A 26,657-nucleotide genomic window follows, 5' to 3' on the forward strand; every position below is an offset into this window, starting at 1 on the left:
GATGCACATTTTTCTAATTCATATAAGTATAGGTCGTGACTTCGTGAGTCCACGTCGCGAACGGACTAGACAGAGAGGTGCAAGGCACTCTAAGGAGTGAAAAAAAAAGAAAGATAGGAAGAATCCACTTGTTATAATCAAACTCCATACCACGGCTGGACACAGGCTGTTACAATTTCCGAGTACCGGTTGTGAGGCTAGGTCACGAACTACATAGAGAGAGGTGCGAGAGCATTATGAGAAGTGAAAAGGAAAGATTGATAGAATCCACTTTTGACTTTAACAAAATATCAGGAGTAGATTATTATTAGGTATATATAGATGTAGATTTGTAGATGTTAGAAGTTGAGGTGGTAAACTTATAGCGTGGTCAAAATTTTCATACACCAAGTTCCACCTATATTTATTTCATACATAAGTACCAATTACTCCCTCCGTTCTAAATTATAAGTCGCTTTGATTTTTTTTATATCAATTTTATTATAAATATATCTAGATATATAATAAAATAAATAAACCAAGACTTATAATTTGAGACGAAAGGAGCGGTATATCTCTGATGCGTTCGTTGCAGGCTTGCAGCACCAGGCGACGAAACGACCACGGTCCAAGGTTTAGGAGTTCAGCGCAGGCGCCGCCTGCAGTCACCGTCGTGGCAGCTAGATTGCTCGAGAAGACACGGCACACTACTATAAAAAAAAAGTGTCTGCAAGTGCGTTAGACTGTGCCCATGGTCTGCTAGGTCGCGCACTCTCCTTTGAGAGGCCTGTTCAGTTCCTCCTCAAAAGTTTACATCATATCTCATCAAATATTTAGATACATGACGTATTAAATATAGATTAAAAAATAACTAATTACACATATTACTAACAATTTTACGATACCAATCTTTTAAACCTAATTAGTCCATAATTTAACAATAAAGTGTTACGGTAACACATGCTAATGACGAATTAATTAGGCTTAATAAATTCATCTCACGGTTTTCTAACGGATTATGTAATTTGTTTCCTTATTAGTATCCGATCACCCCATGCGACATATAGACACCCAATGTGACTCCCAAAACTTTAAACCTGGAACTAAGGCTTGAATCAAGTATCTGCGCAGCAGTCTGCCTCCAACTTCTGTTGCTCAGAATGTCAAACATGGGTAGCTACAAGAGCCACAACCACCACCAGTCCACCACACTGCAGTACAGCGTGCATCATATATAGGCATGTAGCCCTCCGATTTAGCTGACAAATGGGCCATAGGCCCCCAACAACAGGTTAACTTACAACTGGACCCAGATCTAATAATAAACTTATATAACTACATTTATATATATAATAACACCAAAAGATGGCCAGCCGCTGTCGTATTACTGTTCCTGATCACTGCTGACTGCGTACAATCACACTAGATTCCCAAGTTGCCTCGTCGTTACAGATTTGGTCCACAGCAACGCAAGGAGTGCCAGAGGAGTAGCATCTTGCCAAATCAATCGTCAATATCTTGAACCCATTGCAAACCTGCCACGGTCCAACAAAAATGTGTGCAACAACACATGGTAAGCAACATGAGCAGGGGGTCATATAAAATTCTGCAAACAAGTCAAAAAGGAAAAGGGTATTATGTTATATAAAATTGTAAACATGTGAAACTAGAACTCACCCCAAAAAGGAAGCTCATTATAACCTGGATTTAATCATAACTTAAGAAAATGAAAAAAAAATAGTTATGAGTTTTCACACATGCAGACGCCTGGTGCAGTGTTAGACCACTAATGTCACCAGCGCAGGCAACATCCACTCGGGCCTTACGTGCCGTGCTCCATTCGATCCAGCGAATGAGGTGGTGATGAGGTGGAGTGGAGGGATGAGAGGGGTGGTGGAGCTAGGGTTAGGTCGCCCGCCCAGACGCGGAGGCTTAAGACTAAAGAGAACTGGTTATTCACTCTGTTTTTCATCCAATGACACTAATTTATGACTGGAGGGAGCAACAGCTAGTAGCATCGATTGTTCGGCTGGTGCTGATACGATCGTATATGATCGTGGATTATTACTGCTGGCTGGTTTGGTGTGAGAGAAAAATACTGTTCTGGCTGGATTACGATCGTTTACGACCAAGCGAACAGGCTCATGCAAAATCAACACCAGTTTCTTGGACTACAGATCATTAAAAGTACTAACAGATGGGAATTCTTCTTGGAAAGTGTAACACTACAACTGACCTTCAAGTACCGACTCCACTGCAGAATTTGGAATAATAAGTCCAACGAACCGCTTGTTGTCAGTTGTTGTCTCCAAGCGGCCAACACGTATTCTCTTGTGAATCAGTCGCACCTAATTTATGTAAGCAAAAAAAACTGCCAATTAGAGAAGCATAGATTAAATACCCTCCACGGCTCTAGTACATGTACAAACCCATTCTATCATTAAATTTTACCATGCTATCTAATATAAACACTTCATGTAATGAACTGATAATTGCGGCAGGTGCTTCAAGTAAGAGAAAACATTGTTTTTGTATAAAACAAACAAACCTGCTTAGCTAGTGCCTTTGCTACTGCACCCCATACAGGAAGTATTAGACCACCCAATACATTAATCTCCTGCAACCTTCTGCCTACCGTGCAATTGCTTCCAAGTTTGCATTTTGGCCCGTGCATACACTGTAAGTCAAAAGACACCAGATTAACGGATGAAACTAACCCAAGTTGGTTAAAGTGCAGACGATATAGCCAATCATGTCTTCCTAAAATACGAGCAGTTAGGTTCAGGTAAAAGCAGCATAAAAAGTGAGGATTAATCCTGGAACTATACACTAGTTTTCAGATGCTCGAACTGTAACTTGTTGAATCAAAATAAGAGCTAAAATAATAGAACCCTTTGGGATGGTCTCCTTTAGATGGTTGATAGTAAACAACATTGAACTGGAACAATGACTTTTTGTCCCAAGCAAGTTGGGGTAGAGACAAAACAACAACTAAAAGCAACTTTGTAAAAAAGAAACAGCTAAAAGCAACTAAAGTCAAAGACTTATTATGTCCCAGCATTATTGTATCATCCCTTTGTGCTAATGGTAAAAACCTACTTGTATTTCTTTTCTAATTTGTACGCTCATTAGCAATAACAGATCACTGTAAGCTTAAAAAATAAGTAACCCAGCTTCACATAAGTTTACAGGTAGTTTGACAAACATCACAGTGAAGGTTGGATGAAGTTCTCTAACTAGACCATTACCTGTTTGGATGAAGAGTCATACTCTTCTTGCCAGCCTTTACTAATTTTGTCAACAGATGAGACCTTCCTGTACTTGCTTTTAAGCTCAACCAAAGGCATTTCCCTTAAAACAAGACAGGGACAACATGTTAAGTATGAAAACGTAAACTAAGCACCATGATATAAGAGCCCACGAGTAACAGCTATGCTTTACTGCCTCCATTTGTGACATACCCCAGAATGCATGCAGTCAAACTACTAACTTTGACCAATTTAGAATTTAGGTTGATTATAAGGGTAAAAGAATGAAAAATATTTTCATAATATAGTAGTTTATATGTTTTTATTCTCACGTTTATACAAAAAATTATGGTCAAAGTTGCACACTGAAGACCGACGACGTCCAAACTGTCATACATTTATTTATGTACGGTTGGAGTACTCAAGATGAATACTCCACTCAGTCCCAAAATAAGTGATGTTTTAGGTTTGTCCTAAGTCAAACTATTTCAAGTTTGACCAAATTTATACACAAAAATACTAATGTTTATGATATCAAATAAGGAAAAAGTCTACTTAACCCCCCCACCTATCATACTTGGTCTACTTCACCCCCTCAACTATGAAACCGTCTGTTTTACCCCCTGAATTATCTAAAACCATCTGTTTTACCCCCTGGGCGGTTTTTCAGCGGCGGTCTTGCTACAGTAACGGCGGTTTGCTGCAGTGCCCATGGTTTTGAATTTCCTTTTTTTATTTATTTTCGATGAATTTTTGAAAAATCATAGTAAATCATAGAGAAATCATAAAATGAAAAATCTAATTTTATTGGACTCCACATGAGTAGATCTACACAGTGAATATATAATACGGTATGCTTTAGTACAAATTTTTTTTGTAGCTTTAGATTAATTGGAAAATCCAATTTTGTTTGTAATTAATTAGAATTTATCTATAACTAAGTTATATATAGTCCAATGAGTACGAAATTTTTACTATAGTTCAAGCATACAATAATTAGCGTACCATACAAAATTTCACCACAATTGGACCATAGAAGCTGCAGCTATGAATTATTCCAATTAATTACAGACAAAATTAGATTTTCCAATTAATCTAAGGCTACAGTAAAAATTTTGTACTAAAGTATACCGTATTATATATTCACTATGTAGATCTACTCATGTGGAGTCCAATAAAATTAGATTTTTCATTTTATAATTTTTCTATGATTTACTATGATTTTTCAAAAATTCACCGAAAATAAATAAAAAAAAAAGAAAATTCAAAACCACGGGGGCTGTAGTAAACCCACCGTCACTGTAGCAAACCAGCTGTTACTGTAGCAAAACCGTCGCTGAAAAACCGCCCAGGGGGTAAAACAGACGGGTTTAGATAGTTCAAGGGGTAAAACAGACGGTTTCATAGTTGGGGGTGAAGTAGACCAAGTATGATAGGTGGGGGGTTAAGTAGACTTTTTCCTATCAAATAAGTACTATTAGATTTTTCATGAAATATATTTTCATATTCTACATATTCGGTATCATAACTCCGCCTATGTTGTCTCAACATAGCAGGTCCCAAGCCCTGGTAAAGGAGGAGGGTTGTCATAGGCGTGGCAAGCCAACGTTAAATCTAGCCATTCTAATGGAGATGAAACCCGAAAGAAAACAGCTATTCACGTGCCTGAACCTTGATTGCTTCTACTGGGTTTCAACTCTAGCCTACCCCAACTTGTTTGGGACTTAAAGGCTTTGTTGTTGTTGTTGTACATATTCGGTATCGTAAATATTGATGCTCTTTCCTATAAATTTGGTCAAACTTAAAATGGTTTGACTTAGGACAAACCTAAAACATCACTTATTTTGGAACGGAGGGAGTAGAAGAAATCAACTCTGCCAAGATTTGAAGTGTTCTGAAAGCAGTAATACAAAATAAAATTATTAGGAAAATGATGAAGTAAGTACCTTGAAGCCTCCCCGACAGCCGGACGAATTACTCTGTACAATCCTTCAGCTGAACTGGTACAGCAAAAGCGAGAATAAATGCAATAAGGATTCAGGTCGAGAAAAGCATAATTGCAATTACAATGTGGCATCATATTTTTTGGCAGCCAAACAAACTCTTTAGTCATGATAGACGCATACCAGAGCATCTTTTATTAAAAATTGGACCTACGAGGGTATGACCAACCCCAGGCATTGCATTAAGAAGAAGACCTTCTCACGCAGGCCCCACCCTTACACAGCGGCACCGTCGCCTTGTGAGAACGGGCCGGTCCTTAGACCTGTGCTTTGGCGTAGGACAGATGAGGGGATTTTGTTAACCCCAGCCTGAAATTCGCTCCCACGGGGAGTCGAACCCAGGACCTGAGGAGTGCCGTCGGGACGCTCTAACCAGTTGGACTAGAGACCCTTTGGGCAGAGCATCTTTTATTACAACAAATACTTCAATATCCATGTATCTGACTCCAAACATCGTTAAGACATATTCCATCTTTCATGACAGTAATAGGGATCTTTTTCTTATATATTTAAAATTCTTTGAATTCATTGTAGAATTCATGAAAAACTACAAGTTGACAATGCGCTAAACTATCCAATAGTATAGAAAAATATATCAAATGTGCCAAGGATTCCCATCACAGTAGGGATCTCTTGCTGAAATGTTTCATTTGTCATCAGAAGCCACAATAATTGCACCATCTTCTATTAGTTATGGAAGTTTATCAGTGGCGAAGGGTGAGGGTGAATCCGAATTAAGGAGGGGCTAATTTTAAAAGGTGCTACTGTAACTATGGCAGTTGACAGCGGCAGACATGCACGTCTCTCCATCGCCTACTTTTTTTCTCCTTCCCTGAGCTCAGTCATAGCTGGAGTACTGCATGTGGCTATGACTGCTGCACCAGCACCACTTCATATGGCCTGTCTTTTCTTCTTTCCCTACAAATCACAGTCCTTGTCTTCCCTTCTTGCACTACTAGTGTCTTCAGGGATTCGTAAGTTGTCAAAGGCAGGGGGGGGGGGGGGGGGGCAACACCCAGTTTTGCCTCTTTGAGGCTCCACCACTGAAGGTTATTTCTTACCCATGTTCTAAGAAAGAAATTTACAATCCTGAGACATCTTATAGAAAATAACAAAAATATAAATAAAGCATGCTCATCAATCACATCTTACCCTTCAAAAGCTAGCAGAAAGTGTCTTCTCCCCATCCATTCTTTTCTGGACTCATAGAATCCATCACTAGAAGAATTTGCTTTATCTTTCAGCCTTTCTTCAAGTATTGCATTTGCTAACTGAACATTTGCGATTGAAAACATAGAAAACAATGCGCTTGTCAAGAGGTGCAGTCTTAAAGTAATGCAGAACTATGTTTCAAAAAAAAGTAATGCGGAACCAAACTGAAATACATATCTATATCTATATCTATATATCTTATAATCCTAAAACCCACTACAATCCTATCTCAACATGCAAGCCATCCACATCAGCAGCCCACTAGCACATGCAATTGTCACCTATCTATTCATGCAAGCTATCCACATCACCCACTAACATCATTTATTTGTCCATGTCAGCATACAATACTATCCACTAAAATTTATTCGCAATTCCTGCAGCAACGCGCGGGGTATGCTCCTAGTATAGATACATTTCATGTCCCACAAGTTCTTAAGAAAAACAGATAATGGCTTCAATATGAAACTTACTTCCCAAGAAACTCCACGGTCAACTGTAAAAGTATATAATACTGTACTAGCACCAGACACAGTATCAACATGAACAGTCTGCACAAACAAAATTCAGTTATAGCTACAAGTAGAGCTACTACAGCAAACTTTTGTCTGAAAGAAACACTACCTTTGGTGAGTCTTTCATTTCAACACTTTTAGCTTTGATATCAACAATGCCAGAATCAAGTTGCCCTTCAATTCGTGCATTCTGAATCACTATATCAAGTATGCTTGTGAAAAGATCAAATAATCTGTCATATTAAGTATGTCCGTGAGCTATCGCCTGACCAGGTACAAATGTAATGAAAGAAATTTGTGTTCAGAAAAAACTTGCCTATTCTGGATGTCTGGAAACAATCCCAGAATACGATTAAGGAAACGGGCAACATCATGCATATCAGAATCAAGAATCCTACCAGTAAGCTTTCCACCATTTTTTCCATTGCCTGCAACGACAGTTGCCAATCACAAGCTCCAATTTTGAAACTAAATAGTATAGATTTGATGCAGAAATAGCAGAACATTTGTATCATGCACTGCATGGTACTCCCTCCATTCCAAATTATAGTTCATTTTCACTTATGTCCTAAGTCAAACTTCTCTAACTTTGACCAAGTTTTGACAAAAATATATTAACATTTACAAGTTTAAATAAATGCTCAACCAATACATATTTCATGGAGAAATTAATAAAAACTAATTTCATGTTCTAGATGTTAAGACAGCCCCCGGGCATTGCACTAAGAAGAAGACCTTATCACGCAGGTTGAGAAAACCCCCAAACCCCTACGATGTTGATGTGTTCTTTTATAAACTTGGTCAGAGGCTTTAATATATAAAAACTCCACTTAAGCAGCGAAAAAAATCAACGGGTGCACACATGATTATGAACTCAGACTACAGCCAAACTACTACTTCAAACAAATTAGAAATGAGACATTGGCGAAAACATGAAGTTTGTGCACCCATGATTATGAACTCAGAGGTGAAGTTTATATGATAAATTGGCCGAAAACATGAAGTTTGTGGCTAAGCAGCATATATAGCTTTGAGAAGTGTACCCATGTGATGTTTTTGTTTGTCTAAGATAAGAACAGGCTTTACTACAAACAGAAGAATGCAATAACTGAAACACATTATTAGGTTCAAAAGTGGCACTTACAAGAATGATAAAATGTGTCACTAGTTTTAACCTTGTGAATGGTAAAACACGACCTTTTGAAGCAAAACAATCAAAACAGAACTTTCTAAAGTTCATATTTCTAATTCTGAGACAATACAAATAAGTTTGTGAAACAAACTTACACATTATAGGATCCCTAATAATTCCAACTGACACTAAAGCAGCTTTTGCTTTAGTGATGAACTCTTCAAGAGTAGCTTGATTCTCAGAGCATCCAAAAGGCACAACAGGAAAGGCATCCTGGTAACCTTGAAATAAAATGCTTTAGAACAATGCATATATTTTGAAATGACCCTGCCTTCCTTCCAAAGTGAAAAACAAATATTAACTACTAACCTGTTCCATTATTCCTCTGTACATCATTGTCAGGGCTTTCTTTCCATAATTACTGTCATAGTTAAAGGCGCTAAGTGATGGTCCAGCTCTACAAAAGTTGGATCACACAATGTAAACTAAAGACGTTCAAGGTTATACTTATCACAGAACAGAGCTTACTGATATCAGTAAGCATGAGAAAGAACCTTCGATCTCCTTGCGTTAAAGCTCCAAGAGACTCCAGTCTCTTTGCCACGATTGAAGCAAATCGCTTTTCACCACCGAGGTTTGTGAAAAGAAGCCTGGATTGGTGTTTCAAGAATTATAAATTTATGATTCATAATTTCAGATATAGGTAACTTAAAAGAGGGTCATTTCTGTAGAAAGGAATAGGGAGAACACCTCACTCCATTAGGGAGGGGTGACTTTCATATATATAGTCACAAGGAGCTCAGTACAATTACAATTAGACCCTTAGATATATACACATCTAGCAATTTCCCTTCTATCACTGAGCATAAGCTAATATAAGTGTTCTTGTGCTACATGAGAATCAGAATACTTCCATGAACAAACAAAAACTGCATTTTTTTTATCAAATATGAAGGATAGCTGCGTATCTTTATATTAAGAAGGAAAAAGGGTAAAATAATCCATACAAGAACCTACACACTACTACAAACTCACGCACTCACATATATAAAAGTAAAATAACAAACAGTATACATGAGCAAATTGAAAAAATTGTGTTCATATAATACCTATATTCAGGTGCAGAAGTTTGATTAGAACGATGAGTTCTCCCAAACTGCTGAATTGCACGGTCTGCACTCCAAGGAAGCTCTAGTGTTATGTGCACTCTTCTCCTCTGGCATGTGCAGTTTAGCAGGATAAGGCACATTCCTACAGACAACCATCTTGAACTGTATGGATGAGGAGGAAAACAGACCTGATTTTTTGCCCTTCGATCAGCATGTAGAGAAACACCAGCTGATCCTGCTTCTGATATTATGGCAACATTCTTTTCTCCATCCATGAACTGCTGCTTTTCATGCATATTGATCATGTCCAATGCAACTTCTTTCCTAGAAAGGGCATATATTTGGATTAGAATTACTGAATCAAAGAAGATAACATTACATGAAAGCTCACTCACGTGTTCCGCGCCTGGTAAATAACACCTTTTCCATCTGATGCTCTTATTAGCATACCACGTCGTCCAGTTATTTCTGCAACATTGTCAGGACCACCAAGCTACAAAATACAAAAACAAAACCTTATAAAAAATACAAAAACAAAAGAAATGTCTGGAGGTATTGTTGATGACCAAATAATCAACTAAATTTTTTAGACAAACATTTCACTCTGCTGATTCAAAGCATATGGACTAATGATGTTAAAAAAATAGGACAGTATCGACCCTGGATGCCTTATTCATACATTAAAAGCCATTGGCGCCTTCCTAAGCACCTAAATTATTTAACATTTACCCATACAAGGGTGACATGGGAACGGGTCCACGGACCAAGGGGGCGACGGAGAGATCGAGGCAAGCGCACCGGCGTGATCATTTTTTAATGCACAAGCGCACCGGCGTGATCATTTTTTAATGCACGAGAGGCCACATGCATGCGCTGTTGGCCTCTTCATTACGTATTGAAGAATTCAATTTAATTCCATTACTAAACATAGCCAAACAGTGCTAAACAGTAGCTAGAGGCCGTTAGAGTGGTGTAATTCCTGCGCACATGAAGGTTTAGTTATATTCCATTAAGCTACATATGCAGTCCTGCTATTAATAGCTCGTTCTATATTTCCAGTTCACAAATAGGACTAGCTGGATCGAATTTGGATATCTTAGGTCACACTTCAGAAGTCACTGATCCCTCCAAAATACCTAAAATATTTACTCATATGTTCAGCTAAAGTCTAATCTACGTAAGTCTAATCTACATAAGAGTTCTGTGATTAATAGCCCATTCTATTTTTCCATGTCTTCAGAGATTTGGGTTCACATCACCCTCTAGTGTGAGGTTATGAATACCAACTGTTGGTCAACATTCAATGCAAAATTCATGAGGGTAGTTCAACATTTTCGACTTGAAAGTTTGATTACCTGATCGATGATATCATCTAAAGGATTACTAGGTAAATCCAAGGAGCGGATTATGTCAAGAATCTTTGACTTTCTGTCCAATGCAGCATCATACCTGACAACAATTTTCAACAAGTTTATGAAATGGGCCATATGAGCATGTCAAATTAGTGAATGCTTATTGATTCACATAACAGACACCTCTTTGAGAGTTCAGTCAAGTAAGCATCTCTTTCTTTTAAGTAGCTTTCTACTTTCTCCTTGCAACCATAACATGTCCAATCATCAGTCACAATTTCAGTCCAAGGTGGAGTGAGGCAACCAGGGTGAACCCGTGAAGCACAAATAGAGCAATAAAGCAACAAGCTTTTCTCCTGAAATGACATGCAAATTAAAGGGTTAGACAAACTAAACAACAACAAGCAGATGTAGTCATCAAATTCCAAGAGCTCAGTGTTGTGTGCTATTACAAAGCAATGCTGCCTTTTTGTACAGTGCAACTGGACCTGAAGCAGTTAGTGGTTGTATTTAATAAATTTCTGGGCTATATTGAACAGTTTCCCGGTAGCGCTAATTTGAACAATTGGCGTCTGGCTAACATTTAAAAGTTCAGTAAGATTTGGAGATTGCCAGTAAACTTATATTGACATGTGCAGGGATAATTTTTTTCACAAAAACAGTTTTTATATTCTGGTGTGATAATAAAAAGATCACCATGGTAGGTAAAAGTGTTGGGACCAAGTACATCACAAGTAGGCTAAAATTTGCAGTGCTTATTGAAACATAAAAGGTCACCTCCTCAGTGTTGCAAATCTGACACATATAGAAGTCCTCATCAGATTCTGTTGATTCATGATCTGACTCTGCTGCGACATTTATAGAATAGATAAATAAGTACATCAAGAAATGAAGAAAATATTAGGAAAGAGATCATAACTATTATTCAAGCTGTCCATGCAACAATAGCAATCAACTGTTTCAACTTTCCAACAGCACAGTATTATCAGAAGATATTACTTTCACACTACAGAAGGACAGAGGCCTGTGCCCAGTATTATCAGAAGATATTACTTTCACACTACAGAAGTACAGAGGCCTGTGAAAATATTTGGATGCTTTGCTATTTACATGACATTTCATCGCAATTATGTACTCATTCTATTTTTTTTCCTTTTATAATGTGTCTAAGGATTTTGACAAGACTTTAAATTATGTAATTTGACCATCGATTTCTCTTACAATATATCAGCAATTGCTACAAATCAATGTCGTCTTAAAAGATTTCTGAACTGAATCTATTGATATAACTTTCATTCACTAAGCGTACACATAATCTGACTAGCTATTAGTCAACATTTATGAATTTGACCTTTTCAAATCCTAATACATTCTATTCCTGTAAAAATAAACGGAGTAAATGTTTAAGTAATAATGCATGTCCAGACTACGTAAATAGATGCAATTATATGTAATGAGCAAACCAGGTTCCATTGGTTTTAATTTTAATTTCTTAACAACAGGCACATCCCAATGCAACAAATAATATGATTATCAGGAGAGGGAAGAGAATTTGCCAATGACCACTCCTTGAGATGAGAGAATAAAGCTACCTCGGTAAATGAACAATGTATCCCATCCTATGTAATTTACACCATAGTATGAAAAAATTGAAGTGATTAAGAACACCCATTAATGGCAGGTTTGTGGTTGTGCTACAGTGCTACTCTATGGAATCTAGGAGGAGAAAGGAATATTTATCAGCTTCACAAATACTTTGCTCTCCTACAAAGATGCTTCCAAGTGGTAACTATATAAAAAATACAAATACTTTTGCCATTGCAGTACCATATTTAGCAATCACTATCAACAACTTTGTCAGAAAACTTACGTCCAGGGTACTCATCACCTCGATCTTCTCTCACATCTTCCTTTTTTCCAGGTTTACTAACTCGCCCTTTCAAGGACATATCAGATCCATGCCGCTTGTGCTCAAACTTCTGGACTTTTTCTTCACCTGCAACAGCATAGGTAAATAAAGAAGTAAGCAAGCAGGACTGCATAGACTACAAATATTCTCTTCTAAATCAAGGTCAACGGAGTGCCAAAACTCATTTTCTGCAATACAGATGGTTAAATTTTCAAACAGGATTTTTTTGTGAAAGTTACAGCAGTTGACAACATCTGAGACATTGAAGTTTAGATTAGAAACTACAAGTCCTGATTTTTTCCCCCCAAAAAGAATGTCTGTGATAGTGGGGGAGAGCTATCAAACCAATGTAGAGAACCCTGTAGTACTGATCCAATGGTGGGAAAGTAGTAGATTACAAAGCATAATGTAACAATTGGTGGGGTTATTGACTTATTGTACATATGTACTGGACTAAGAGATGATAAATATGATGTGCTGCAACAGTTAATTGTGATGTAGAGGTAAGGTGTGTGATCTTATATCAGCACAACAGAAGATGGCATGGCAATTACTAGATAAAAAACAGCCAGCCTCTTGTGCAGCAACCAAATGCCAAAGTTCATTAGTCATTTATCTAGTGTATTATTTGTGTACAAACTAACAAACACGAAACCCACCATGGTTTGAGCACAGAACCAACATGTAAACACCCAGAAAACAATTAAGTAATTTACTAATAACAACATCAATCAATTTTTTTTGTATAAATTTAGCTTATTTTGGAAGAAATAAAAAAGGGAGAGTAAATTTTGGAAAACTACAGATACTTTGGCAAACTTATCACAAAACTACAGATTTAAGTTTCTGAAGAGTGTTTGTTGTGGTGTTGGGCTGGAGCTAAGGCTCTGCAGCTTCTTAAGCGTTTTTTTTTTTGGCCAGTGGTCATCTGTTTTTCATAGTGTGTGGCGCTAAGAGTCCTATGATTGGCTACTTGGGGGAGCAGGCTCTGCCTCTCCTCCTTTGTTTTTATTCTCTTCTTAATGAAATGACAAGCAGCTCTCCCACATTGTTCGAGAAAAAAAAACTACAGAGACTTAAGCTGGAGCATCAGTGTCATGTTACATGACTACATCTATAAAGTTTATGCCAATGCAAACCTTGTTCAAAACAATCAGGCTTTGGAGGCAAAGGATAATTATCTTCTACCAGCTTAAGAAGAAGCTCTCTAGGACCAGAAACGAAATCATCCATTTCAATGCCCTGCAACATACATTTGAATTAAGAAACAACATTTTGTAACATCAGTTCACCTGCCTAGCCATAGAAATACACAAGATGGGAAGAAAATAATTAGTAGTCTTAGATGACAAGCGCACATATTTAGCAACAGCTTCCTCTGTTCGAGCTTCTCCAGTGCTCTGGAGACCAATCACCACACATTTTTCTTCTGCTAAGGCTTCTTTTGCCAATCTCACAACAGCAGGTACCTTTGCAGACATACACATATGCCTAAAGAAACGCTGCGAAAAAAGAATAAACATAATGTACTGTTATTAAATTGTTAACAACATATGGTAGAGTTAAGAGTATATGAAGCACATGATCTGCCAGACTTCACAGCCAATGCATCAGAATTCTTTTTCTTGAACGTGCAGGAGAGCTGTTTATCATTATATATTAAGAATAATGCATCAGAATTCTCTCTGATCCCATATCTGAGTTGAGAACATCATAGAGTTATATGCCTTTCGGGTTGTTATTCAATTTGTAAATGTACGAGAATGTAACTACCAAACACGTGTTATTCCATGTAACAAACTATTTCCTCTTCATAATGCAATACTCACAGTTCTCATACATGTTTGAGGGAAAAAACACTTTTGGAGAAAGTATGTTTTCAGTTGCATAAAATGAAAAGGAACGACCTGATGACTGGCCCAGTATAGCCGCCATATTTGAGCTGAATTGACTTTATCTTCTGCATAATATTCAATGGCTGATAGGAGTTCAACACGCAGTTCAACCCAAAGTGCAGCTGCCTTTCTATACATATTCTGCAACATGAGATTGGAACTACAGGTTAAGAAAAGTACTAGACAAAGTTAAATTTAAAAGAATACTACTTTACATCGATGAGCAATCATACTAACAAAAATATTCTAACAAAATGTTTCAAAGAGAGACGATCTTATCACCAAAATAAAAGAAAAAGGCAGTATATCAATTTACCATCATTCTTTCCTCCAGAAGTGATTCCAGAACATCAAAGTTAGCACCCTTATAACTTAGAGTACGGCAAACATACATTCCCCTGGGAAAGATTTACAAAAGCAGTATTAATGAACATTGATGCACAAAAGCACTGAATTTGGAATTTAGCAACAGGATAACTCTGTGGCCTATGTATGCAGTATATACGGAACATTAGATATATGTCATCAAAGCATATGTGCTGTCTATATCAATTGGTGTGCAGTTGTGCACATATTGGGCAGAACTTGGTAATTCAGCAGTTCCACAAACACTAACCTGGCTTTCATGTCCATAGCAACAAGTTCAAGAGCACCCACACCTCCTTTCTCAAGAGCACCTGAAAATTTATCCCACCAAGCATGAGCACATCACTATTATTTCTTTGAAATCACAGGTTAAATTTCTGATAAAATATAATGGAGCATAGTAGTACAGGATACAATGCTAACTATTGTGAACATATGTGCCTAAAACTGAGAGGTCCATCATTGCTAAGACAAAGGGATATTTGCCTTACACTAATACGTGGTAATCTATAAGCTTTTGTGGAACAATCTAATGAACAGTAAAAGTAGATGACGCTGTCCTTTCATTCAAGTAAAGAAAAGTGCAGATAAAGCGCCAGTTCATTTCCATTTACTTTTGTAACACCCTAAAATTTGCAATCTTTTAAAATAGTAAATTTGAATTATTTATGCAATTATGTGTGCATTAAAACATAGGAAAATAATAATTTTTGTGAAATTAAAATCGATCATAGGGATAGATATATGTTGATGCACTCATGCTGCAGCATTTTATTTAATATGTTGAGTGGTTTTGATTTAAACTTAAAAGGTGTCGGTGTTTTGGACCGGCGGGCCCTCAACCAACTAGTGAAAATGTACTGCGTGCCCCTAATCCCGGATGGTGATGCAAAGAGATACAAGGTTTATACTGGTTCAGGCAAGAGGTGCCCTACGTCCAGTCCGAGAGATCGATCTTGTATTCCTTGCACCGAAGTGCTTGTAGTAGGGGGTTACAAGCAGGGCGAGAGAGGGAGCTATTCCCAAGTCTCTGCGTGGAGCGGTGTAAATTGCTTGAGATGTTGATCTCAGACAACGAGGAAGCGTGTGTGTTACAGAGTGTCGCTTGCGCGAGTGAGTGAGTCTGTCCGTGTTTGCCTGCCCGTCTCTCTATGTTCGTGTTCGTCTATCTCCTCAGCTCCCCCTTAGAAACGGCCACGGTCCCTCCCTTTTATAGTTGAAGGGGGGACAGGGGTGATACATGCGTTCACTACGCGGCGTCCTGTGAGCGGAGGTGGCATTTCCGAGCCCTGTAGCTTGTCACTGTGGCGGCATGGTCGACGGAGCGGTCCTTGTCCTTGATGCACTGGGGCGACGCGCCGGTCACACCTGATCCTGTGCGACGTGGGAGCTCCAGTGATAGCTTGACGTAGGGCATGGCGGGCGACGTGCCGGTCGCTGTGTGTTGACCGTGTAACGAGCCGAGACTCAGTTGGTGCCGAGGCCGAGCCATCGTGGGGGGCTCGGCGGGCGCGAATCCCGAGGCTGCCGAGACCATGAAGTGGATTGCCGAGGCTTGGAGGGAGCAGTTGGTTCTGTACACTGATTCCGAGGCTATAGTGGCCCGGACTTGACTCCCCACGCCGCGTTGTTCCTGGAGCAGGGGTTAGGTAGCACAGTGCAGTCCGGGCGTCGGTCGTGGGCACAGTACCGAGCACAGCGGCCGGTAACCCCTGCCCTGTCCTGTCCCGGACGGCATGATGTTGATGCGACTTCCCGTCTCGTCGGCCGCTCTGCTGTGTCGAGCCGTCGTTCGGCTGATGTCGCGGGAGTGGTTGGTCGCATTAATTAGACGTGACATTCTGTCAGGGAGATCGGTCGAGGCGGAGGCGACGGGGTTGTTGCCGAGCCGGCCTCGAGCGAGGCGGAGAATCGACACCTCGTCCGAGGCTTTACGCGCGGGGCCTCGAGCGAGACGGAGAATCGGTTCCTTGTCCGAGGCCTTTCGTGCGAGGCCTCGAGCGACGCGAAGAATCGGTAGGCCGTCCGAGGCCTTTCGTGCGAGGCCTCGAGCGAGGCGGAGAATCGGTAGGCCGTCCGAGGCCTTTCGTGCGAGGCCTCGAGCGAGGCGGAGAATCGGTAGCCTGTCCGAGGCCTTTCGTGCGAGGCCTCGAGCGAGGCGGAGAATCGGTAGCCTCGGACGAAGCCGGGAGTTAGCCAATAGTTGTCTCTTGGCTTTGATTTTGACAGGGTCTAAGCGATTTTTTCGGTTTTTGCTTAGGGGGACCCCTTCTTATGGTACCCGACAAAAGGCATCAAAAATCAATTGGAAATGAATTTGGAAATTTGATTTGGAAAAAGAAAGAAAAAGGAAATTCATTTCTCTCCCCTCCCTTCCTCAATCTGGCCCGCCGGCCCAACTCTCCCCGCCAGCCCGCTCACCCCTTTCCCCTTCTCCCCCTCCTTCTGTTTCCTTCCTGGGCTTCCCTCTGCCGCTGACGGCCTGGGCCCGCGCGTCCGCGCCGTCCCCCACCTCCCGCGTGCCCCGCGCCGGTCAAGCCACAACCGCCACTCCGCGGCTCCGCGCCCACGTCTCGCGTCGTGGGAGCGCCTCCCCCGGCACCCGGCCTCTTTAAATGGGAGCCCAGACCCCGACGCCGCTCCCCTGCTGCCTCCCCTGCTCCATTTTCGCACTCGCCGAGCACGGAAGCCGCAACCACCGCTGCAGCCGCGATCCGCCGAAGCTCGGAGAACCGCCGCGCGGTCCGCCGTCCCCAAGCCGTCTTCGACCTCGTTTTCAACCGCGGTGAGCTCCGTTGTCTTCTCCTCCTTCTCCCCGTGCTTTTACTTTCGCAAGTCATGGCCTCTAGGGCCCTAGCCGCGTGCGCCGTGAACCTCCGCGCCGCCGGCCATGGCGACCGCCGCCTCGGCCGTGACCTCCGGTTGTTTTCTCAGCCTAGGCGAGTTCGCCTGCATCCCCTCTCTTCCTCGGTGCCCTCGGTTCGTCGAACCGTGGCCCGTAGCCCTTGAGCCGAATGCGCCGGCGAGTTCCTCGTCGCCGGCCATGGTGCCCCGCCGCGGGAGCACTGTTCCCGACCGCCGGCCTCCTCTCTCTCCCCCAGCTCTAATCTGAGCCATCCAATGCTTGATCAACGGCCACCGATGGCCGATACCCCTTCGCGGGTCATTTTGCTAAAGAGACCCCCAAGTTTTGCCAAATAGAACCCGCAATCCTCGACCATTTTAATTATTCCGAAATTGATTTTATTTAAATTCAGAAATAGTTCATTCTATTTATAGAAATGCCACTGCATTGTTTTGCTTATAAAATCGTCGTTTTAGCTCCGAATCGACCCGTTCAAATTGCGTTAGTTTCGTAATTGCATAATCTACGTGTTAGTACCACTGTTAACCATGTTTGCAACTTTTAAATTTTATGGTTAGGTTTAATTAAATAAATTGCTATAGGAAACCCCGTTTAATTCATAACTTTCGTGTTTTAGCTCCGTTTTTCGTGAACTTCGAGTTGACGTGATCGTAGCGAGATATAGATTCTTTTCATAAACATTTTATCTTGTTTTCTATACTGCTGGTGTACTGTTCTAACTATAGGATTGTTTGCTTTGCATGAATGCCTTTGGAATGCTTGTATGTTGCTTTGGTGGTCGAGTTCAGACGGCGAGGAGAACGTTGGAGACCAAGAGTTCTTCGGAGACCAGCAGGACCAGCAGGAGTTTGTTAACCAAGGCAAGTATAGCATGGGATCTACCTTGATGTCCTATTCACCATTTATTAATTACTCATTTGCATGTGTCTAATTTTGATACCCGTAAGGACATCCTAGTGATTAATTATCTTGTTTCCTTGTCTCCTATGGGTTATATGCATATGGGTAGTTTGCTAGCGCTCAACATAACTGTACATGATCTACATATTGAACAATAATTCTATGGAAAGAAAAGGTAAAAGTTGCTTTTAAACAACTGAATTATAGGGCGAAGGAGCAAATGACTTTTGATCATGATGCTCTCAGCCCTCCATAAGGACTTATCTGTCGACAAAAACTGGGACTGAGAGTGCAACCGTGATGGTCACATGGCTCTGACTTTAGCTCAGTAATAGGACCTTTCTAGCTTGTTAGAGGTTACCTTTATGGCGCAAAAGGAGCTTGCCACGTTGGGTATAGGACTGCCCCTATTCTTATGTGTATAGCCGCGAAGGATTTGTGTCATAGGAAAGGGAGGTTCCTACATCTGCCTGTCGAGGAAACCTAGCGCCCCTAACTCGTTAGAAAAACCTATGAAATGGCTTCATAGTGTACCCCGCCCGCTCACCTTGGCCAATATGGGAGTAATTAACCCGGGCATATGGGAATCACGACTCACGGTGAATGTGCACAACCTCTGCAGAGGGTTACAAACTATTATAACAGCCGTGCTCACGGTCACGAGCGGCCCGAAAAACTCATAGAATAACTGGTTATTTATTGCTGTTCATTTATGATGTTCTATGAGGATAATATGATACAACTGATTCTGATATCTGATCATGTGGGTTTAATTGGGGCTTAAGCTTAACTTGATAATAGTTTATGATAAAATCGTGACTTACTAAAAGTGCTAACTGCAGTAAACCAGAGTCATCCTTTTTGAGCTTTCATAACCCCATGTTATCTTGCTAAGTACGGGAAGTACTTACGCTTGTTTACTTTCAATATTTGGATAAAAAATCCCGGATGGGTAAGAGATGTCAATGAGTATGAGGAGTTTCCAGAGGCATTTTAGGCTTGTGGTCAACCAGTTGACCGTCCCTGTGTTGGAGCTACCACGAGAGAGCTACTTTCTTTTATTTTCCGCTGTGTTGTGTAAGACTATGTGATGGTTTTAATCGTTATGTAAGATACACCGTGATGATACCTTTGTAATTTGTTGACTTATGTGTGTGACTGATCCCTGGGCACACATGGGTTTTATGCATTCAATTTTATCCTTAAAATTGGGTGTGACAACTTTGGGAAGAATCCATCTTTAAATGCTAATTAACACCAAAGACATCTGATAAGTGATAATACTAGATTCTCTATCTGATTACTTCCAAACCTTCTATTGCACAACAAAATGTACAAGAACTGCAAATCTTGCTTTCATATGGAGTATGGACAACTACAAGTAAACTACTACTACAGCCTTAGATATACTTAGCGCTGTAATTATGGTAGAAGCCTCACCACTGAGAGATGGGAACAAGTATTGTAATTGCTGTTGGGATGAATGGATCAATCATTTGTATGTGAATTCAGACAAGGCCAAAGGAAAAATATATGCACAAAGAAAAAAAAAAAGGAGGAATTAACATTAACCTAGAAATTGGTAGAAATTCTCAAACGATGTTCTATCTCCCCATAGACCAAGCCGAACCATATAACCTAAATTTCGAGGCTCAGATGCACCAGTCGCTGAACAATAAACAACACGTGCTTGAGGTAACATATCCTGTAATGTTTTGTACCATTAGTGTATCAACACCTCATCGGAAAAGTAAATTGTTGTTACAAAAAAAATAAATCAGCCAAACTGAGAATTAATACGACCACCCCTAGAAAGTAAAGGATCTTTGTTCCAAAGAAAGGGGTATAATGACATGACCATCAATATTGTTTAATGAAATTACAAAATTCACAACAACTACCATAGTAAGCTATGGTGGTAAAAGTTCCTTCATCCAAATAACCTCCCTTGTACGAATTTTTAAAAGGTTTATGCTCCAATGGCAGGACAATTTGGCTATATGGTTTTAAACATCTATTTTAGCAGACAGTAATTTATATACAAAAGTCTGCTTTTAAAAGCCACACAGCTCGCATTCAAGAAATTGGACACGTAACACCATAGCAGCAGAACATGTTCTATGTTGATAACAAGAACAGAACAAGGAAACATCACCAAGTATGAATCTACATGCACCTGAATCTCAAGAACAGCTTTACCAGTGCGTGTGGGCTGGCTCCCTGCCTCAGGAATCAGATTTTTGGCCTTGTGACACTGCAAGAGAGATCATTTCAGCACATTATTTAATGCCATCAATCATCATGTTTGCATAAGTAAATGGATGTTTTCTAGGAGATGGCGAGATGCCTTGCAAATTCATTCAATTAGATCTCATTCCTTTTGTAGGTGACTCGCAATTCAAGCCTGAGTCTTATTTACCTCATCGAACACCAGAAGACCATCAAACTCAGATCCACACCACTGTACCAACTGCTGCAAACGGGAACGGTTCTCAGAGGATGCTATCAAGCTGCTATAAGTTACAAAAACAACTCCATCTGTGATCCCAATGGTTTTAGAGTCTAGCTTAGAATATGGAAGCTTATTTAAAGCGTGCACTGCAGAAAAAGTATATGGTGTCAGTCATAAATATCACCAACAGACATGAAATGGAAAACTGATGTATTTGCCAGATAGAGGTTAAAATTTGAGTTCTACATTTCATCTCAATTATTAAAACTACCAGACAGGCCATTTCATCAATGAATTATATTAAGCTCTTCCTCCATTAGGAAATATAAGTCCATTGGTTTGGTCCTCCGATAGGAAATATAAGTAATCTTTCCTTTTTACCTTGGACTATGAATATCCAAATTTTATGCACATTGGCAACATAAGATTAGTATTGCTAGATTCGTTATGAAAACACTTTCATAATATATAACTCTTTTCATTTATGATAATATGACTTTATAGATATTGCCAGTCAAAGTGTCATATTGAAGACCATATTGGTCCAAATCGTCTTATATTTCAGATCAGATGAAATATTTAACGATTATGGTTAATCTTGTTTCTCATCAAGACTGACATAAAGACATCTGAAAAAATGGAAAATAACAATGCTTCCATACTGTTGAGTGTCATTGCTATTTATCTTTGATTTATAATACTTCTCTCTTATATGCACTCCCATAATGTTTCATACAAGTAACATTACATGTCAGCCTATATGCTTTCATACAAGTTTTCAACAATGACAATGTGCATCATGTCTCTCAATTCCAGTTCTTTGCATGAGATGGCCTCAATTAGAATGAATTGCAATTTCATTTTGCTCATGACTCAAAAAAGACAGTGCATTTGCAGATTCGCACCTTCCACACATTTTGCACCAACATCATCCAGATCTCTGCGAGCATCATATTTCAGGTCTGAACCAATTGATATCCACCTGAATAATTTATCACTCATTAAAAATGCAAATAGGCAATAAATAATGCAAGTACAGACAAAAAAATGGATAGGTAGTTACAGAATTTATTTTCTTGCAGAAGTTCTTACAAAGCTTTATGCCTTCCCTGCTGCCAATTTTCCCAGATCAATCCAGCAATGGTACGTCCTTTACCAACACCAGCTCCATCTCCAATGAAGAAACCTGCTCTAGCTCCAGTTGGAAGATGATGAAGATGCCTCTGCCATACAAGGATGTAGACTTAGATGAGATGCATTGTACATACAAAACTTCATGAAAAAGGAGATGTCCAACAATGAAGATGTAACTGACCTGACAAGCATACAATATTGTTTCAATCTGTAAGGAAGATAATGCATTGGTTTCATCCAATTCTTTCATGATAGTCAACTTGTAAGTAGGTTCAGGAGGTTGCACTGCTGACAAGGAGGATGTTTCTACTACAGGGTCAGGATGAGGAAGACCAAGAGATAGCTTGGGAGGTCTCTGGAAATAGAATAGGAATATGTAAATTTCTCAAAAGCAACAATAGAAGTGAAAACAGGAAGGGACCTAGGAAGCACAAAGCTGCTCTCTCTTTTTTCATGAAAATAAATGAAACATAAACCCTTACATAATCAATGAAAGTTTCTCCAAAAGTGCTACTTTCATCTTCATCACGCTCAACATCAACTGCAACCTGCTTAAAACCGATTATAGTTACAAATCTAGTAGCATATCAAGAAGCCATTGATGCATGAGATTGTAAATGACAATGGCGATTGATAAAATGCTAGGGACTGTTGACTGTCCAGTGTTTACATGCACCGTTCAACAACCACAACAACAACAAAGCCTTTTAAGTCCCAAACAAGTTGGGGTAGGCTAGAGTTGAAACCCAGCAGAAGCAATCAAGGTTCAGGCACGTGAATAGCTGTTTTCCAAGCACTCCTATCTAAGGCTAAGTCTTTAGGTATATTCCATCCTTTCAAGTCTCTTTTTATTGCCTCTACCCAAGTCAACTTCGGTCTTCCTCTGCCTCTCTTCACGTTACTATCCTGGCTTAGGATTCCACTACGCACCGGTGCCTCTGGAGGTCTCCATTGGACATGTCCAAACCATCTCAACCGGTGTTGGACAAGCTTTTCTTCAATTGGTGCTACCCCTAATCTATAACGTATATCATCGTTCCGATCTCGATCCCTTCTTGTATGACCGCAAATCCAACGCAACATACGCATTTCCGCGACACTTATCTGTTGAACATGCCGTCTTTTCGTAGGCCAACATTCTGCACCATACAACATAGCAGGTCTAATTGTCGTCCTATAAAGCTTGCATTTTAGCTTCTGTGGTACCCTTTTGTCACATAGGACTTAGCGCCACTTCATCCACCCTGCTTTGATTCTATGGCTAACATCTTCATCAATATCCCAGTCTCTCTGTAGCATTGATCCTAAATATCGAAAGGTATCCTTCCTAGGCACTACTTGACCTTCCAAACTAATATCTTCCTCCTCCCAAGTAGTAATGCCGAAGTCACATCTCATATACTCAGTTTTAGTTCTACTGAGTCTAAAACCTTTGGACTCCAAAGTCTCCCGCCATAACTCCTGATTCACTCCTGTCCGACTTTCATCAAGTAGCACTACATCATCCACGAAAAGCATACACCAAGGGATGTCCCCTTGTATGTCCCTTGTGACCTCATCCATCACTAAGGCAAACAGATAAGGGCTCAAAGCTGAACCTTGATGTAGTCCTATCCTAATCGGAAAGTCATCCATGTCTCCATCACTTGTTCGAACACTAGTCACAACATTGTTGTACATGTCCTTAATGAGCCCGACGTACTTCGTTGGTACTTTATGTTTGTCCAAAGCCCACCACATAACATTCCTTGGTATTTTATCATAAGCCTTCTCCAAGTCAATAAAAAACATGTGTAGGTCCTTCTTCTTCTCTCTATACCGCTCCATAACTTGTCTTATTAAGAAAATGGCTTCCATGGTTGACCTTCCGGGCATGAAACCAAATTAGTTCATAGAGACCCGCGTTATTGCTCTCAAGCGATGCTCGATAACTCTCTCCCATAGCTTCATAGTATGGCTCATCAACTTAATTCTCCGGTAATTAGTACAACTTTGAATATCCCCTTTATTCTTGTAGATCGGTAAGAAAATGCGAAGTGAAATTAGTGTTTAGCACATGCATAAGTTAACTATACTACGCCAAACTGTATGTGCTGTACACATGGCAACTACAGCCAATCAAACTGCTAGTCAGGGTTCCAGATGACTTCAGACAGACAAAAAGACTTCAAATAATTTGCCAATACGTGGAAGTATTTTTCACTTGTCTGATGTCTGATTAGCACTGAGGCTAGGTTATTCCACCAAATAAGCTAAATAAAAATTATTAAGACTTAAACCTATTAATTTGCGCATGTTATCCCTATGAAGACTAAAGGAAGTTAGTGGATGGATTCCACATGATACTTTGAGAAATTACACAGCAACATTTTAGAACTGAATATAGACAGTGCTCTGCTTTCTTGTGCAAACAAAAAGTTCAGTTCTTATCTTACAGAGAAGTCAGGGTCACAAAGGGAACCATCCAACACCATGGAAGTATGACGAACCAAATAAAAGGTTAGCTTAGCTAATTGTTGCATCCGCAGACAATTGGAAAAGCAAAAGGAATACATGCCTTCTTGCATGTGAGTTCAGCTTCTGATGAACTGAAATGCTCACAAGTGCTGAAGGTGTGTTCCCCCCTGGCATACTATCTATTGGGCTTGCAAGGATTTTGGTGATTTGAGGTCCATATGTTACCAGATAACCAGAATAATGGCATCCAGGCATGCATGTGACGAATTCTCATATGCCATTGCTCAGTTAAAAAAGAAGCTTTTTTTTTACCCATGATCAAATCAACTGACACCAAAATTTTGACATTTGGCCTTAATTCATGTCAGTCATTGCCACACCAGTGAGGAGTAACACGGTAGCCTAACTCACAACACAGGAATTACTGAATACTGATGAACCGGCAGAGCCATACCTCATTGATCTCCTCAGGTAGCTCAGCAGGAGGGAACATGGGCAGCATGGGCACTGGAACTGGAAGGCGTGGCATCATCGGCAGGAAGGGCAGGTGAGGCATTGGCATTGGCACTGGCACTGGCGGTGGAGGGGGCGGTGGCGGCGGGAGTGGAGGCGGGACGAAGCCTGGGCCCGCAGAGGCAAGGAAATGGCAGAGCTTGGACAAGTCGACAGCGAGGTCGACGCCGCACTGCGGGCAGCGGAAGCGCTCGAGACCGTGAGGCACGTTGAGGACGGCCTTGCAGCGCGCGCAGGGGAGCTGGATCTTGGTGGGGTCCACGCCCTGCGCCCGGGGAGCAGAGCGGCGGGCCAGAGGGTGCGGCATTGGCTGAGTCTGAGGCGGCGGCGGAGGCGGCGGAGGCAGCGAAGGTGGAGGTGGTGGAGGCGGAGTTGGGCCTGAGGGCGGCGGAGACGGGGAGGCCTTGGGCGGGGACGGCGGCATGAGCTCCGGCGGGAGGCGCTGCGCCATGCGGCACTTGGGGCAGATGAACTCGGTCATGCCGGGAGCCACGGCGAGCACGCCGCGGCAGCCGGCGCAGCGCACCTGGACGGGGGCCGACGCGGCGGGGGAGGCGCCGCGGCCGGCCATCGCGGATAGAGGGTTTCGGCCGTAGGACCGCTGGGCGGACTGGGGGAAAAGGACTTGTGGGTTTGGTTTTTTTACCGGGGTTCTGTCATGCTTTTCTTTTTGGCGTTAATTGGATCGGTGCCGATCCTCACAAATACCATTACTATTAGGATATGTTTGGACGTAGATACTGAAGACACTGTACTGATACTAAATGAGACTTGGAAATGAACTAAATACCAAATCTACTATTTGGATGTAGATGAATTTTCTATCTGGAATCGAGCGACGCATCATATGCCAATTCCTGTTTGCATGTATATAATCGAGGAATTCCCTGTCTTCTTCCCCGATCGGCCAATCCCCACCGTGGCACCGCTCGCACGACGAGCTAGGCACACGGGCGGAGGTGGCCTCGGCCTCGAGAACAGAGGCGGAGGCGGAGGCGGAGGCGGAGGTGGACCTGGCCCTGGCCATGGGGGAGCTCAAGCTTGACCCCGACTCGGCCATGGAGGAGCTCGACCCCGGCACGGCCATGGAAGAGGTCGACCCCGGCCCGGCCATTGGGGAGCTTGAGCTCGACCCCAGCTCGGCCATTGAGGAGCTTGACCCCGGCCCGGCCAGGCAGCGCTTCCCCAATCTCGCGACGAGCCCCAATCTGCCCTGCCCTTTCACTCCACCTACATCGGCGGTCGAGCTCCCCACTAGATCCGCCCCTGCAGGCACGCACTCACCCGCCCAGGGAACACAGGAGCCACCCGGGCGACCGCCTCTGGCCGCTGCGATGGCGCCTGCCCCACCCCGCCTATCCTCATCTCGCGTCGGGCTCGAGCAGCCACGGCTCATCTTCCCCATCTCTGCCTTCACCGCTCTTCATCGGGGCGCGCACGGGGGTGGAGGAGCTCCGACGAGGGGACAGAGGGGCTGGCTGCGAGGGGACGGAGGGGTCGACATCGGAGCTCAAGACGACGAGCGGAGTGAAGTTTAGAGTCTGGAGACGACAAGCGAAGGGGGTGTGATTCCCTCCAATACGGAGGGTCTCGGCTCGGTATTGCTTCGGGGTCA

The 26,657-nt window shown here is 41.6% G+C and overlaps 1 protein-coding gene across 3 annotated transcripts; it reads right to left on the reverse strand.

Annotated features, from left to right (window-relative positions):
• Nucleotides 1-1,014: 1,014 nt before the first annotated feature.
• LOC136476274 (protein FORGETTER 1-like) lies at nucleotides 1,015-25,680 on the reverse strand. 3 transcript variants are annotated; one of them, XM_066474045.1, is made up of 32 exons: nucleotides 24,984-25,680; nucleotides 22,555-22,620; nucleotides 22,254-22,427; nucleotides 22,031-22,161; nucleotides 21,844-21,920; nucleotides 20,906-21,084; nucleotides 20,663-20,740; nucleotides 20,059-20,191; nucleotides 14,971-15,031; nucleotides 14,671-14,752; nucleotides 14,367-14,495; nucleotides 13,818-13,961; nucleotides 13,599-13,701; nucleotides 12,421-12,546; nucleotides 11,328-11,395; nucleotides 10,734-10,906; nucleotides 10,554-10,647; nucleotides 9,594-9,691; nucleotides 9,387-9,522; nucleotides 9,199-9,305; nucleotides 8,644-8,739; nucleotides 8,459-8,546; nucleotides 8,245-8,362; nucleotides 7,274-7,385; nucleotides 7,067-7,190; nucleotides 6,916-6,993; nucleotides 6,383-6,501; nucleotides 5,174-5,227; nucleotides 3,228-3,330; nucleotides 2,528-2,656; nucleotides 2,216-2,327; nucleotides 1,015-1,514 (listed from the first exon to the last, which is right to left on the reverse strand). In XM_066474045.1, exons 1-32 carry the CDS (start codon nucleotides 25,611-25,613, stop codon nucleotides 1,483-1,485), a joined length of 3,954 nt encoding a protein of 1,317 aa, XP_066330142.1. In that variant the 5' UTR covers nucleotides 25,614-25,680; the 3' UTR covers nucleotides 1,015-1,482. The 3 variants fall into 3 exon arrangements, with proteins under 3 accessions (XP_066330142.1, XP_066330141.1, XP_066330143.1); XM_066474044.1 differs by having other exon boundaries at nucleotides 1,017-1,514; nucleotides 11,328-11,398; XM_066474046.1 differs by lacking the exon at nucleotides 20,059-20,191 and having other exon boundaries at nucleotides 1,017-1,514; nucleotides 11,328-11,398; nucleotides 20,686-20,740.
• Between the last annotated feature and the right edge of the window lie 977 nt (nucleotides 25,681-26,657).

This window comes from Miscanthus floridulus, chromosome 8 (genome assembly GCF_019320115.1).
Source record: "Miscanthus floridulus cultivar M001 chromosome 8, ASM1932011v1, whole genome shotgun sequence".
NCBI lineage: Eukaryota > Viridiplantae > Streptophyta > Magnoliopsida > Poales > Poaceae > Miscanthus > Miscanthus floridulus.